Source organism: Patella vulgata, chromosome 2, assembly GCF_932274485.2.
Source record: "Patella vulgata chromosome 2, xgPatVulg1.2, whole genome shotgun sequence".
In the NCBI taxonomy this organism is placed as follows: domain Eukaryota; kingdom Metazoa; phylum Mollusca; class Gastropoda; family Patellidae; genus Patella; species Patella vulgata.
The window spans coordinates 70,897,614-70,915,281 of NC_065880.2; the positions used below are offsets into that span (position 1 = coordinate 70,897,614).

The window sequence follows — 17,668 nt, forward strand, 5'->3', positions numbered from 1 at the left end:
CCACTAAAAGTATTTATTCACAGTGAAGGATGGATCCCTGAGATATTTGGAGGGGGGGGGGACTTGGCTGTCTTACCGTGTCCGGACATGAGGTTTTGATTTTCCTCCTTTTATCCATGCTTAATATTAACTAAACTAACAATTAAAAACGTATTTCTATAAATCTATTTACAATATTTGTGGACTTGCTACAGGAAATGCACCACATTTGCATATATTCTTTTGTCGTTTATCACAAAAGATTTCGCTAATCAACATACCTCTGTACAATTAGTAAGACTACATGTGTATGAAATTTCGATAAACAGATAAATAAAGGAGAAATCTACAATATTTATAGGTCAGGAGACCATATACCTAATTATAATTTACCTAACCATGGGATTAAACTTGTAATTACAAAGGGTTTAACATCCTAAAAACTGACTGAGTTAATGAAGATGGGCATACGCCATACAGTGTGTGGCCTGCTCTTATTTCGAAGGCCAACTGTCAAGGGCTCTTTTACAATCACACCCATATGTATACACAGGGCCTTGTTTTTTGTCCCATCCCAATGACTAGGCAACCTTCCTCGTCAAACCCTCCATAATGCACACATGTCAATCTAAAGCCACACTGGGAAATCTGAGACCTCCTGTTAGCATCTCCCTGAGTTACTTTAAATTTAATCTGCTGGCTCCCTACACTGTCTTATCTGATTATTACAAAAATATAAAATGTTCTCAACATTTATTGTGTTATTTATCTAAAAATATGTTTATAATGAAAACTCTATTTCACGGTTCAGTTGGAGTGTATCTATTCTATAACATAATATAAAGTATCATTACATCAAAATGTAAATCTGAACATGGACATCACGTTCTTGTCATGGTTGGGAACAGGGATTTATTATTAATTGTTTCCACGCAACTGCAGCCATTTCCTACTTATATGCATAATATAATCACTGATTGTTATTAATCTGAAAACCCTTTTCCTCTGTTTTACTGGTGAGGAAATGATTAATAGTCTATAAAATGTCATTAGGTAGGCAGTAAAAGGAAACTAAAGCTTGATCAATATATCATATCTGGCGGTTAATGGATTACGTGTGGACCAACTTCCACCTTCAGCTAAAGAAAACAAACACCTTTTCTCATTATAAAGTGTCTTTATAGAATAATTGGTAACAGAGTTAATCTGTATTGAATGACTGTTTGTTCAATATTTTACTAGCCCTTGAACAGAAGGTTAATACAGTCTTTTATCAAACTGATCGATTGTCTGTGAGTGATATAATCGTCTATATTTTAAGCGTCGTAAACATCTCTGCAAGAGGGCAGATTAACTTAACTACAGAGGAAATGATACGAGAGAACACAGAGAAAAGGGATTATTTTCCACTTGACACAGACCAGTTCATTACGGGAATAAAATATGGTACAATTTCATTTCAACGATAGTCTTGAACATAAGGGTCTTTAGCTAGGGGAGGTAACTGAAGTACCAGGAGAAAAAAGAGAGAAACGTTCACTTAACACAAAGTATGTCATTTCGGGACTAACATATGGTTCAATTTTATTACAATAATTTGCTTGCACATAGGGATCTTTACTTTAGGAGTGGGAGGAAACCATAAAACTTGGACTGGAGAAAAACAGCTAGGAATCGTAATCACACCACTTGACTCAATGCCAGGTCGTAAGATCTAAAGCACATCCCTTAGACCACTCGACCACCCAAATCAACTGATACCAGAAAAAATGGGATTTGAAAAGTACTATAAATCTATCAAATTTACATATAATCAATGAAAATGGAATATATACTAGTTTAAAATGGCTTTCTAATAGGGTTTCTGTTTTGTATCCTTATTATCACTTCTTAATACAATCAGTCAATGAATGGCATATTGTAATTTACTAAAATATAATACAAACTAATTAGGTGATAAAAGAACATTTGTTCAAAAACTGTTCAAATGTGCTGTACAAATTCATGTTATTTTTTGGAGGAAATCAACTTTTATCGGATGAAAAGGAGATATCTTAATGATTTACAGATCAACATTTTAGAATAATAAGAATTCAAAGAAGAGTATGCAGAAATGGAGCTGTCCTGGCAAGATGGTTTAATGTTCACATGGCACAAGCTAGGTCATTTTGGGACTAACAGATGGTTAAATTTGTGATTTCACATGTAAGTGTTAAACCACTAAACCACCAAACCCCCGAGCATGAATAAAGATAATCATACTAATGGGCAATAATATTCTAAATATTATTAGTAATATTACTATGAAGTATAAGGAGCTTTTATGTATGACATACTTCCGGAGTCTACTTCTAGCTGTGAAGATTGTTTTTTTTACTTCACGAAATTATTTAACGGGTGGTTATTTCCAATAAAAGTATAGGAAATTTGTTATTTTTGGAAAGTATAGCCTATAGACACCCAATCTTACTAGAAAAATACTGGGTTACCTGAAAAACACCCATGGTAAGGCAGTTTTGGGAACATTGAGGGGTGTCAACGTACAAAATTACCCTGGAATTAAATGGCGGAAAAACAAGTTGACAGAAAATATTTAAGAATTTACTTAGGCCTCAATATGTACAATCTGATTAAAACACAGATCCTATTTCATTTCGTTTTTTATAGTTCAAAATTCTGTTTTACTTATCTTTACTACACTAGGATCTGGAAGAGTTGTTATATAACCTGCATTCTTGATGATGTGAGGGATTAGCCATTGAAAAGGTCTGCTATGGCGAGTTTTTAGCATGTGAGGTGCATGAAACTGTGAGTAACCCACTAGAAACATCAACGCTGATTGGTTAATCAGCCGCTCATATGACCTCTGACACGACCCTCCACTACAACCTGTCAGATCTTCATGTAGTGTAGGCCATCCAAAGTGTAAAAAAACAAAACGAAATCTAGGTCTGAATTTTAATCAGATTGCAATATGTATGGCAAATGGACAGTAAGTAATGAAAATTACATTCTGGAAAATGCTCCCCCCCCCCTCAATGAAGTGAGGTGACAGACATGGACTCTAACAACAGTTTATATATAGCTTGAGGTATCTCCCCGCGAAAATTTTAGATTAATTAGTTTGAATATGTTTTTAGTCCAAATATATCATCAAATCATACAGTTTGTAAGCGGGAAAGTATCTTTAATCTAAAACATATTGTTGAATGCCAGTCTTATTGTAAAGTGCATGTGGAGCTTGTAAGTTCATATATTACTTACTTCAAATCATTTCTAAAATAATATTTCTAATACATCACCCGTGGTCATTAGGCTTAGATGACTTTAACCATTTTTTTTTTAAATTCGGATTTCGTTTCAAGTAAAATATTTTTTAATAAATAAGTAGAAGTAAGAATCATCAATTATTGTGATCATTAGACGTGGAATATTGCCGACAGATATATAGTTCAATCATCAACCTGCTTACTATCATTTTCATCAGATAAATTACCCTTATGTTCCTAGTGATTTGATTAAACTCTAAATTCTTTTATTTATGTAAATTCTAATTGTCTAAATGTGGGAAAGTTTCTAGTACATGTAACTATAGGCAAAATGCATGCATGTTTGATGGCAAACAATCGTATTTGCATATACTTTATAGTATTACTGGCTGGAATTATATTTAGATCCACCAATATGTAGTATTGTATTTATATAGTGTACAGTACGACAGCATGCACCTCCATAGAAGTTGATATATCAACCATTAAATGAAAATAGGATAAACCATTTTTATCTTTTGTGTTAATTGTCCTGCAAACATAGATAACATCTGTTTGGTTGTAAAATGCAAGGAAACGAGCATAAGAGTTAAGAGTATATATTAGAGTGAATTACAGTGGTGACCTGCGGTTCTGTGAAAGAATTTAAGACGATATTGATATCTGATAATTATAACCACTGATTGACACTTCTAAAATTTAGAAAAAAAAAATATAGTTTCATAAATATCAACTTCTGATATTGGTCGGTAAACCTTTCATCTAAATGGAAATAGTTGTTAGTTCCATTTTAAGCAATACAAGATAATGGTATGAGGGTATTTTCACTCAAAAACAAATACATGTATAATGGTCTATAAGTCTCTGTGAGTAAGCTCCTATAGTCCAATTTTAAACATACTAACAAAACCTTATACACAATGTTTGATACAGTGTCTAATATATACAAAACAGATGATACTGTACATGTATTGTATAATCCCCAGTTAATATAGATATGCTCTTGCAGCCTTAATACAATACAATCTCTAATATACAAAACAAATCATATTGTGTATTTCTAAGTAATTCACAGTGAATATACTAATAACCCATGGTCAAAACAATCTCTAATATACAAATGTCACTTAAAAATACACAAAGTTTCAAAAAGTGTATTTATGCAGGAGGATTATATCAGAGGGTTTATAGGAGAATCTCACCATTTTGTGATGGTGTGATCAATGAAATTTATGGAAAGTATGCCACTCATGATAGATCTTATCATTCCAATACAAACTGAAATTTCAATACTTTTAGACTACTGCTTTTCTTTTCTAATTCTGACAAAACTTTTAATTTTATTTACTTTACAGTCATTGACTATTCATTCTATTACATCAGATGCAAAAATTTGATAGAACAATATGCTTCAGATAGAAGTTTGATTTAAATTAAAATTTGATACCTTTTTAATTTCTCCAATCTCTTTTCTTCCATGTCAATATATTGCCTTAATGTCGAAGCAATATCTCTTTCTGCATACAAAGCTGTTTGGAGATGGGCCATAGATGTAAACATTTCACATTCAACCATGTTTGCCACGCAGGCAAGTAGAACTACCAAAATCTTCATACCGACCAGCATTACAAGACTCTCAATGTCAAAATCAGACTTCTGGCAAAGATGTCAAACTTTTCCAGTGTTTCTTGAACGGACCGTTTTGTTTGCCAAGCACGTTCCAAAAACCGCTGTTTTGCTGTCTACTTCTAGACCGGAGACTTCTCTATTCTTGAGATTACCAATGTTGGAAAGTTCCTGACAATTCTAACACGTTGCAAAATGTCTACGTGCCTCTTGTAGCACACTCAATGGCATAGTTAGTAAATAATGAGAAATAAAAATGGGTTCACATCTCAAATTTCACAAGCAGCAGAGTATAGTGGGGTAATGGAATGTCTCATTTTGTACTTAGGGAGGACAGGTGTACATAACTGTTAAAACATTTACTATCCCGTTAATTTGAAAAATCGGAAAATATCAGCCTTTTACTTTCAGTACATATTTGTACAGGTTTTACAAGATCAAATATAATTTCTCCAGCAGTTTCTCAATGAAAAGAAAGAAAAACAATGAAAACGTTTTCCGACAAAGCAATGGACTAGCTTAATTCGCTATCACATGTTTCATGAAAGTCATGTGATATTTAGAAAAGGCAAAATGGCGACCCCAGGAAAAGGGTTGTATCAGTGCTCGTACATTTGTATAATTCTTGCTTTATTGCATATTAGTTATGGACAGTCAACCAATTATTTAATTGGGGTTGGGATATCTGATATAACGGGCCCAGCAGCCGAAGTCAACATGGTGAGAAATATAACTTTTCATGCATGTCAAAAGTTGCATTTCAATTTACTGTCGCTGAACAATTAAAACTTTGGGATAAATCCTGATGTAGTTGATTTGGGTTCAATTGTAGCCCTTTAATTTCACTTTACAAAAGCAAAAGGTATCTGCTTGAACCAAAAAAAAACCAAAACATTTTTCTTATCTATGTACCGGTATTATTTTGATATATATTCAATCAACACCACGTAGCCCTATATATAGTACGCAAGTAAACAATTTTGATAATAAAAAACAGTCAACTTCGCATTCACCAAATATTTATTAAAACCATGCCCCCCCCCCCCCCCTGAAAAAAAATAGTTGTTCTAAAGATAAGTGCAGTCGGTCTCAAAATTATGAATCGGGCCTAATTAAATAACTGAGGTAAACAAACAATGCCAAAATAAAGGGAAAAATCTCAAATACTTCATATGTAATATATGAATATGATTGCTATGATTGGATATCACGACATGCACCAATAAGTGCAGTCGGTCTCAAAATTATGCACCAGCAACTAGATGAATAAAAGAGGTAAACAAGCCATGCCAAAATAGAAGGGAAAATCCTTTTTGTAGTAAATGGAACATATGCCCTAACTTTATAGTCAATATACCTCAATTCTTTTGAATACTTAAAATGTGTCTCACTTAACATAGAACATTAATTAGTTTTAGACTACCTGTTTTTTTTATACATTTCATCAATATGGTTACTTGTATAGGTAATTTTTACTTCAATATGGTTAAATTCATATTTCATGTGACATATAGCAGATCATGACTCGTGCTGGTATTACACAATAGTTTTCTCTGGGTTATATTCCTGGTTGTTTGAGTTTTGAGTGAAGTCTGTATCACTACAGGCCCGGAACTGTACAGCAAGCCCCCCCACCCCCCTAACCAGGAAGCTCATGCCTGCATTGCTCGGCTTGTGGCTGCGTCACTTGTATTAGGAGCCTGTGGATCAGTCTATTTTATTTTTGCTAAACACCCTTCCCCCCAAACAAAATCAATATATACGCCCCTGATTACAAGTGTGCAAAGTGTTAAATGTATATACATTCCATTATACAAACTAACCAGTTATAATGTGTACTCATTACGGTCTGACAGTCCACATGTGAAATGAAATAATGACAATTAAGCAGGCTATGGTATAACAATATTTTATATCAAGTCAGTACTGGTATAGTTAGTTAAAATGACATTGTTTTTTAGGTTCTATTTAGAATTTGCTATAAATCTGTCATAGTTTTTGATACTCATGCTTTTTTATTGCCAGATTATTATAATTAAATACATGTAGAATACAATTGTTTCTAATAAACATTTATTATTCCATAATAATCCTACAGACCTACCAATTGATTATAATGTGTCTTTTTCATTTATCATTAAATAATTGAAGTTGTACTGTTGCGATTGAAACAAATTCAAATATGTAATGTCACTTCAATTGCTACCTTTAAAACTAACTAAAGACTTATCATTTTACCTAATGATTCTTTGAATAGGTATAGGTAGATTATCCAGAGTTATTTTAATCAGATACAATTTTATCTCAATATGCTCTTTATTACTCCATTTTATTATAATGCAATAGTATCTTGCTCTGCCTTTGTATAGTGCACACAAGCACATTTATGTTGCATTTGTGTGCTGTAGACGTGTGTAATAATATTAGTAATGATAACTAGTGAATGATGCACAGGTTGTACGAAACTGGAAGCGGTAGGCCAGTGCCACTAGGCCTATGTTACTCCCCGGTCCGAGCTACCCCTATGCACTAAATTTCAGCCTCGGGGGGGGGGGGGGCCTTATAGTGTAGCGGCCGATGGATAGACAGATAAACAAATGACAGTCACAAATATAAGTATAGATAAATGTATTCATTTTCAGTTGAATTTTTACCTAATGATTCTTTGAATAGGTATAGGTAGATTATCCAGAGTTATTTTAATCAGATACAATTTTATCTCAATATGCTCTTTATTACTCCATTTTATTATAATGCAATAGTATCTTGCTCTGCCTTTGTATAGTGCACACAAGCACATTTATGTTGCATTTGTGTGCTGTAGACGTGTGTAATAATATTAGTAATGATAACTAGTGAATGATGCACAGGTTGTACGAAAATGGAAGCGGTAGGCCAGTGCCACTAGGCCTATGTTACTCCCCGGTCCGAGCTACCCCTATGCACTAAATTTCAGCCTCGGGGGGGGGGGGGGGCCTTATAGTGTAGCGGCCGATGGATAGACAGATAAACAAATGACAGTCACAAATATAAGTATAGATAAATGTATTCATTTTCAGTTGAATTTTTGACGTTTGATCTACTGAAGCTCAAGCCAAGAGAGAGATAGATGATCTAATTGCTAAACCTTTTTTGTTTTAGATGGGGTATGCAAATCCTTCTCAGACGTCTCATGGTATCCATATTCGCCAGTATAGTCGAACATTTATAGTTGGAGATAATGGAAATAAAACTAGAGTAGTATTTGTCAATGTTGATGCTTGTATGTTATCTCAAGGTGTTAAATTAGAGGTAGGTTTATGTCAATTGTAAAAACAATACTATTTATTTTAGATTAGTTATGTAGGCCAATATTTTATCTAACTTTACCGTTACATCATCAAACCTTACAGATGTCACTTAAGTTGACTCAATGACTATTTTATGATTTAATTGGCTTATTTAAAGGGACTATCCCGATTTGAACAGAGTCTAAAAAATATAAGCCCGAGTACATATAGAATTAAAAGGCCAAAATATAGAGGAATGGTGTATTTACCCGTCACAAAATTTCAGCGCAAAATATTGAGTCGTTTGGACGTGAACGTCACAACTGCTTATCACACGTAACCCTTTTAAGAGTTCGGGTCAATTTTTTCGTTGGGTGACCTGATAATCGATTCCCGTTCCTTTTGAGGTTTATACAGTGAATGACCCATGTGCTATACATGATAATGAAAGGTAAATGTCAACGACACATTATTTTTATAAAATAAAGGTCTTGTTTTATTCAGACACCGCATAGTACAGCTTGGGACACCAGTCTCCATTTCCAGACAGGTTTAAGTTGTTTGAAAACGTATCACATATATTAAGTTAGTTGCTTGGCCCTAAGGTAGAGGATTTTAAGGGATTTTAACACAAACTTAAGCAGTTTTATTCTCCAAAATATTATCGGGATTGGCCCTTTAAAGTAACAATGCATGATTTGCATATTTTTGAAAGAATAAAAAATTTCTCACAGCTTAATCCACATTAATATGTACTCTGATTGATTATTTAAATTTTAAGTAAGAAAACAAAATCGAAATACCAAAACTAGATAGATCAATGGGACTTTCAATTCATCATATCTTTGTAAATATGTAATGTAAATGAACCGCTAAATCATGCATAGAGTCATTAACTATTACTTCTGACATTTCTTCAGGCATTTTCAGCAACCTATGTTTAAAAAAAAGCTCAAATTTAAAATGAAAGACACACCTTCACTTTGTTTACATCATTAGTTATACTAATTTCTATCAGTGCAGGGTAGGGCAGTATGAGACAAAATCCACCATTCACATTTCTTTGGGCTAACAACCCTTATCCCTACATACAACCCTTATCCCTCCATCCATACCTTTATTTAATGTTAAAATTGTGGTGCACTCCTTCCCTTTCAGAGTCCTCATCATCATATTTACCTCCATACCCCTCTTTAAGGTACATGTAAATTTGAATTGGCCTTATTTTAAAAAATTTTGCCCCTTGCCTCTTTGCAGAAATCCTGCATACACTTTATACTGATTTGTATAATATATATTGTCATTCTGCTGCAGTAGGGGCCTAGTACAGAATCATTTAATATAAATTGTATTGCAGGTTTGTATCATGTGTAATAAACACTTAAATTTAACTGCATTAGAATCCATGGAATACACCATAAATGTGAAACCCCATTTCATTTCATGTCATTAAAGACATGCTGCACTATATACAAAATAAGATTAAAGGTTTGATAAACTGTTTGATTGTTTTTGTTGTTTTCACAGGTTATTAAAAGGTTAGAGGCATTATATGGTAATTTATATAATGAAAGAAATGTGTGTATTAGTGGTATACATACACATTCAGGACCCGGTGGATTTCATCAATACCTGCTCTATGATATAACATCTTTAGGCTTTGTTAAAGAATCATTTGAACCACTTGTAGCTGGAATAACAGAGGTATGCTTTTTTTTGTCTCCAATGTTCAAAGAAAGCAGGGGACTATTAAAATGGGTCTGTCTGTCCATCCGTCACACTCTATGGGACACAATAACTTTCCTTCCAATTAAGCTAGAATGTTAAAGACTTTGGAGCTCTGCAACTTTGATTCTAATTGAGTGAGATTGGTGAAACTTTGTGTATAATTTCATTAGATTAATACCGTAACAAAGTTCGATGCTGAGCATTTTCAGTACATTGACTAAGTTTGATGATGAGAATTTTCTGCTTAGGCTAAGTTGTGATAAGCAATTTGATTGGTCAAGATTTTGGAACATAACAACTCTGCTTTTAATTGAAGTATAGATGCTCTTGACTGAGTTCAACGATTAATTTATTTCCCGTTAAAGCTAAGCAGAGCTAAGAAATTTCATTGGTCGATGCTTTGGGACAAGATAACTTTGATTCTAACTGATGGAGAGAGAGAGAGAGAAATGGGGTTTAACGTCCACTCGACACAAATTAGGTAATTTCAGGACTAACATATGGTTTAATTTTATTTACATAATTCGCTTGCGCGTAGGGGTCTTTAGCAGTGGGAGGACCCGGAGAAAACCCACGAGGTTGGACAGGCGACCCTACTCCTTGTCACGTACAACCGGGGATTCGAAACCACGCCAGTCGACTCAATGACAGACTTTATGATACAGAGTGCGCACGCTAACCATTCAGCCATCCAACCCCCCTCTAACTGATGGAGAGTAATAAAACTTAACGTATAGTTTCACTACCAGGCACTAAAAAAGCTGACTGAGTTTGATCGTAAACATTTTATGCTTAGACTAAACATAGATAATTAGTTTGATTACTCAATACTTTTGAAGAAGATAAATGTAAAATTAATAAACATTTGTCATCTGTTTATTTTGGGATTTCGACAGGGAATATCAGCCTCACTGTTGACTTGTTTTGTTTTATTTTACTTTGTAGCCATGGTGGCTCAAAATAAGGAGCTGACTTACTAACGCAGAGATCCGGGATTCGATCTAGGTGTTGGCAGAGAAAGTTCCTGTGAATGTCATCCATATTATTGTTTACTGAAGATATGGCGGGCATTGTCTACTAATTCACTTGGTATCTAAGCCATCCGCTGATCAGAAAAAAGACCTATCTGTGATATTCAGATTTAGCTCTTACATAATACATCTTTAAATGTTTGAATTTGTTGATATTTTGTATAGAGTATAAGAAAAGCTCACGAATCTATTCAACCTGGTAATATTTATACTAACAATGGAGAACTATTAGACAGTAACATCAATCGTAGTCCAACATCTTATTTAAACAACCCTGCAGCAGAAAGAAAAAAGTAAGTATAAGTTTATTCTATAATGCTACATTGATAGATAGTCAGAAACACTGCATTTACACCTGATTGAGGACTAGATCTAATTATCGGTTAAGATATCACAAGTATCATGATGTTGATTCCAAGCCTGTATGGGACAAGGAATAGGTTTGTCTGCCCAACCTCATGAGTTTTTTCTGGGTCCTCTGGTTTCCTCCCTCTGCCAAAGAACCATACACACTGGCAAATTATTGAAAGAAGATTGTGCCATATGCTAATTCTCTCAATTGATACCCCCTTGTCATCCTATCCTAGTTTGCCTAAAACTTTGGAACATTGCAGATATAGTAACAAAATACTATAATATTTAGTGTAGCTACTACCATACGCTAATATATATAGTGAAATGATTTGCAGCTTAAGCCAGTAGAAAAATGATTGTTATAAGGATATCAGGCATGGAAATATACATTGTAGATGTACTTAACTCAATCTTAGCTCCCAAAAAAGAAGTTTACTGTTAATTTCTCTCAGGGAAATCTCGCTGGCCATACATCAACCATTTTGAATGTCACATGATGTATCCTTTCGCGGGTCACTTCGCGTTTCATCAACCATTTCACATATTTAGTCGAATCACTCACACACACTGCACCTTAAAAATAGTTTCCGGTAAATCATAAAATTGGCTGTTTTCGAATGAATTTTTGATTTCAAGATGTGGAAAATGTTCCAACGGTCATTATATGTAACCCATGCAACGAACCGATGCCTAATTGTCGAGAAATCGGTAGCATTTCATTCAAACAAATCCAGCCAATCAGGAGCCACTGGAAGAGGAGCTTAGGAACCGAATTCAAACTGATTAATGTCCATTGAGATTTCGCAAAGAGAAACAAACGGTAAACTTTTCTCTGGAAGCCGAGATTTTACTGAACTAGTACTTGGCATTTTGAACTGTATGCCAGACGTATATTATAAATATCATTAAAAACATTGATAAAGGACAAGTCTATACAGGACACAATAACAGGCACTATAGGATTGTGTCTGACATTGTCTGTGACCGGTACCTTATTTCCAAACTTGAGGGATATGTCTTATAGCCTTTTGGATTCCCATCAAAAAGAGATCAAAAACAAGAGTATGACACAATAAAAAGTCACAGACTTCCATTACTGCTTGCTACGCACATTTCTCTTGAGATGGGTAACTGCAGTGTGAATCGTTATCCTGTACCTACAATTTATTTTGTATAATTATATATTCTTTTACAGGTACAACTATGACGTAGATAAAAATATGACTGTATTAAGATTTGTTGATGCAAATAATAAAGGCATTGGTATGCTCAGGTAAAACTATATTTTAATATACATGCAAATTCAAAATTTCTTCAACTGGACCATTAGTTAAACTGTTGTTTTCTTTTAAAGACAAAGCAGGGTTTGTGGCCAAAATGGTCTAACAGATGCACTTTAGACCATAAAGTCTGTCGTTTGGTCTAGAGGTGTTGTTTTTATCCCACGGTCCCACCTGTCTTCTAATGCCAAATACCACTAAGTGCAAGCAAATTATGGAAATACAATTGAACCATATGTTAGTCCTATTGTGCAGAGTGAACATTATACCTCATATTTCTCACTCTCTTTTAAAGACTGAGTTAAAACATTCCTTAAAATGTTTGACTGTAATTGGAATATTAGCAAATAAATATCCAAAAATTTGGGATCTATCATATTTTCAATACTTCCTATTTAAACAAAATTATAAAGCGTTACTGAGGATTTCTGTATGTTTGTTCCCTAATAATTTCAGTTGGTTTCCTGTACATTGTACAAGTATGAATAATACTAATGGTTATATCAGTAGTGATAATAAAGGCTATGCAGCTCAGTTGTTTGAACTGAAAATGAATAATGGAGCTCTTATGGGCGAGGTAAGCTATATATTATAAGAATTATTATTATAAAATTAGTTCCGAATGGTACTACATTTGCTCTTTAGATTATAAGTTCTTGTCATTAAGTCAAGTGGTGTGACAAAAAGTAAGATGGCCTGCCTAACCTCGTGTGTTTTCTCCCTCTGCTGAAGACCCTCACATGCAAGCGAATTATTGAAATAAAATTGTACCATTTGAAATGACGTAGCTTGCGTTGAATGGACATTAAACCCCATCTCTTCTCACTCTTTGTTATATATTTGAAACTTTTGTGTATTGACTTTTCCTGAATTGTATTCCATATCTAGCCAGATGAACCGTCAGATTTTACAATTACAGTTCAGTTTATGTCTGTGATCATTAATGTTTGTTTACGCCCCTAATTTCTATTCTGATCTTTGACAGGGTCCATTTGTTGCAGCATTTGCTCAGAGTAATGAAGGCGATGTATCCCCGAATACAAAAGGTCCAAAATGTATAGATAGTGGTAAACCATGTGACACCCCAACAAGTACCTGTAATGGCAAGGTAAATATTATTATCTGATATATAAATATGATTGTTTTGTGAGTAGTAATGTTGGTAAAAGATTGAAACATAATCTTTAGGTGAATGTGCATTGCCTAAGTAAAATAGATAGAAAATATAGTACTAAATGCAAAATATGGTAGATAACCCAATTTTGAGCCGGTGGAAGGGGCTGGTGCTGGCGATGTATTTAGTTTTGTTGATAAATTTTTTTTGTTTTTTAGATTTTGTTTAACTTGGAGTTTTAGGCTAAGACTACTAATTTATTTAGCTGTAAGTAGTTCAAGTAGTAAGGTATGCATCTGTTTATCCTGATTTAAATGTATTTATTTTACAGAATGAACTATGTATAGCATCAGGGCCTGGTAAAGATATGTTTGATAGTACCAGAATTATAGCTCAAAATCAATATAACAAAGCTCTGGTATGTTACTCCACATTCTGAAATAGTTTTTCTATTCACATAGAACATTTGGTAATCAACATTAGAGTAGGTCGTGGCGTCACTGTCCTGGTAGCATTTCTCTCATAATACACTGCATGACGTTAAAACTCTTTCATTTCATTTCTTTTCACAGATGATCAGAAGTTATCATAGCACTGCTAACATTATAAGTTTTTGGGTGCTCAAAATAAATTTTTGTTTTTTATAATGTGCTAAAATAATTCCCCACAATTGGATTTTTTACATATTTGAATAGAGAAATATATAAGGCTTTCTGATGTCAAGTCTTTTTGGGTTTTTTATGGGGATAGAGAAATATTTAAGGCATACTGATTTTTATAGGAATTGTATAATTCTGCTACAGTAAAGATAAGTGGACCAGTAGATTTTAGACATACCTATGTTGATATGACAAACGTCCAAATTAGAGTAAATTCTACAACAACAGTGAGTATAAATACTTGTATTTTAAAAAATTATTGTTGAAATTCCCATTTGTTTTTGGTAATTTCTGTGCCATGTATTATTGGATAAATACATATGTTTTCCTGCCCATTAGCAAAACTAATACAAAACTTCCCTCATATTATACATGCCTGTCTTTACTAGCTCGATATGTGCAGAAACGTAGGATGTTCTATCTGTCATTGAGCCAAATGACATGGTTTCAATTTACCGTTTGTATGTGACAAGGAGTAGGGTCGCCTGTCCAACCTCATGGTTTTCTCTTAAAGAACCCTACACGCAAGCAAATTATCTAAATAAAATTGAAACATATGTTAGTCCCAAAATAACCTAGTTTGTGTTGAGTGGACATTAAATCCCATTTCTCTTTCTCTTTTTAGGTAAAGACATGTAAACCTGCCATGGGTTTTGCATTTGCTGCTGGTACAACTGATGGCCCTGGTGCATTTAACTTTAAACAAGGTAGATAATTTTATAGTGTGTTCATTACTGCCCTAATGTGAGGGGTTGTGCTAGTTAAACGGGTTAGGTACTGGACTTACATCGTGGGCTGCAAAGCACCTAGATATTTTCTAAGCCTAGTTCCCACTTGCCAAGGGGATTTCAAAATACATATAAGAGTAGGTTGTAATGCCTCTGTAGCAAAATGTCCCTTATAACACCCTGAAAGGTATATGCTCATCATCATCAGCTCTGTCTGTGCAGAACAGGATGATGTTAAACCCCATTTCAGTTCATTTATATAGACAATGCAGAATAATTGCACTATAAAAAACAGAAAAAAATAATCAAAATACAGCATATACAGTACTATTGGATGCATATACATTATTTTTAAAGTAGTTCCTTGATAAAAGAGTCTATTGGTTATTATATTTTCATTTTTGAGGACAAAGAACTTTGAACAAGTGTTCGTAGAACAAATGTTTTCATACGTTTCAGGATCGAATAAAACTAATTTATTTTGGGATTTTATAAGAGATTTTTTGCACACACCATCTTCTGAACAAGTAGCTTGTCATGATCCTAAACCAATTCTATTAGATACTGGAGAGGTAGGTTCAACATACAGTCATTTAGGGCTTTCTTGCTCAGTATGATTCACCAAGTACAAAATCTCAAGTACTGACTTCATTAAAAAATTTGAGAAATTATCTGAATTGGTATTAATTGAACAAAAGCATAAATATTTGTTTTATGTTTACATTGCAATGGTGATGGGTGATTAGTGTAATTTTAGCTGGCCCTCTTAAATTATCTGATTGATTGTAGAATACAGCAGTAAAGGCCTGTAATTACTAGAGATTTATTTATAATTTAACCCTTTAGCTCTTGGTACATGTATATATTGACTACTCCAGTTCCTTGTAGAAAATAAAAAGTGATATATTGATACTGGTAGGCCTACATCCCTGGACAGACCAAATTAATCTGAAACTGATGTTACTTTGACCACATCCAACTGCCCGAGATATGTGAATAACTTTCCCTATTATATGTGTGCCACAGAGGTGCACTTGATGGGGTGTTTGGGGCAGTCTAAGTGCTATAGAGGGTGAACTAATTTGTTATTAGTATTATTTATTGTGGAATGATGTATAGGCTTTATTTGTTTTCTAGATAACAAGACCATATTTATGGCAACCAACTATAGTAGATACACAGATATTTAGAATAGGTCAGTTAGCTATAATTGCTGTACCTGCCGAGTTCACGTACGTATTATTTCAATTGAAGATTGAAGAGTTTAAATATTTTATGTATATTTTATCTATTTACAAAATTAATCGATTATTTACATCAAGTTAAAGGCATTTAGATATATGAGAGGTTTTTTCATTGTTATTTAATTAGTAAATTTTATTCCCCTCTACAATATTAAAGTTTTAAATTTTAATTTTTTACAGGACCATGTCTGGTCGAAGAATGAGAGGTGCTGTAGAATCAGTAAGTAAGCTATATTTAAAAAAAATATAGATTTGATTGCATATTAGGATATTTTATTATTGCGTAATAATATATCGAGTGTTTGTGATTTTAGTATTTTACGATTAAAATAGCATTAATTTGTTTCTAGAAGGATTTATATTGAGATTTTCTTTGTATCATGTTTATTACAGGCTCTGAAAGCAGGTGGTTTACCTGAAGATACTATATCTGTTATTGCTGGTCTATCCAATGATTATGCTGATTATGTTGCTACCTTTGAAGAATATCAGGTAAATACATCAGCTATATTTTATTTGTGAATTTATTTGAATATCAACTGACAGGTTTAATTACATCTTATCTACTTATTAGGTAGGTTTTCAGTTTGATTGAAAGTTTCACATTATTGAAGCTACTGTAACATAGAACCTTATAAAATTGAAACATGAACCTCTGTATTATGAAGACTAAAGGGGAGGCAACTCATATTTACAATTTGGTGGCATACCACCATTAATTTCCCCATTGACGTCAATGTTAATTCTGGCCTCTTTGCCCAGCTCCATCTTTTCCCTAAATTTTCGTTGGGCAGAGAAACAAAAAATCATACACAAACTTGAAGAAGCATACTAAAAACATGTAACTTATTTGCCGTACATATTACCGTAACCCATCTGATAACCCTGTCATCCGTCGGCCTCTAAATCATGAATATTTATGTAAATTTGGCAGAAAATGTTAATTCAAGCCCTCTTCATCCATTCTAGACCACAAAATCAACAGAAATGGCTATGCAAAAGGGGAGAAAAGAGACAGAGAGAATTGTTATAAATAGACGAACAACAAATTGTGGGTACCAAGATGGTGAAATTTAGTGGTGGTCTGCATCCATTTGAAATATTTCTATTGAATGTTTAAAATTTTGTGTAAATGTTCTCTGTTAATGTATTTTAGAAACAGAGATATGAAGCTGCATCCACAATTTACGGTCCGTATACATTACAAGCCTATATTCAAGAATTTACAAAGTTAGCTACAGATTTAACCTCGGTATATAAATTTTACTAAATTGTGTCATTAACTGTTAGTTGCTCTGTTCTGTGGAAAGGACAGGGTTGACGGGTTTACTTGCCACTTGTAAATCTACGAATTTTAAAGCAGTTGAATTAGTACATGTTATCCAAT

At 33.7% G+C, this 17,668-nt stretch overlaps 2 protein-coding genes across 5 annotated transcripts in view; one reads left to right on the top strand and one right to left on the bottom strand.

The window, feature by feature from the left end:
• The window catches only part of LOC126810598 (prolyl 4-hydroxylase subunit alpha-2), a 30,610-nt gene extending 25,441 nt beyond the window's left edge, over positions 1–5,169 (bottom strand). For all 4 annotated transcript variants that reach the window (XM_050535758.1, XM_050535756.1, XM_050535757.1 and 1 more), the window contains exon 1: positions 4,696–5,169. In XM_050535758.1, coding sequence (XP_050391715.1) covers positions 4,696–4,874 — 179 coding nt within the window. In that variant the 5' untranslated portion in view covers positions 4,875–5,169. The remainder of the gene's footprint in view (positions 1–4,695) is intronic.
• A 268-nt stretch (positions 5,170–5,437) lies between these two features.
• LOC126812558 (uncharacterized) lies at positions 5,438–17,451 on the top strand. The gene is made up of 10 exons (XM_050539014.2): positions 5,438–5,594; positions 8,016–8,165; positions 9,671–9,847; positions 11,068–11,195; positions 12,452–12,529; positions 12,993–13,113; positions 13,522–13,644; positions 13,982–14,068; positions 14,432–14,540; positions 17,438–17,451. Exons 1-10 carry the CDS (start codon positions 5,448–5,450, stop codon positions 17,449–17,451), a joined length of 1,134 nt encoding a protein of 377 aa, XP_050394971.1. The 5' UTR covers positions 5,438–5,447.
• The last annotated feature ends 217 nt before the right edge of the window (positions 17,452–17,668 follow it).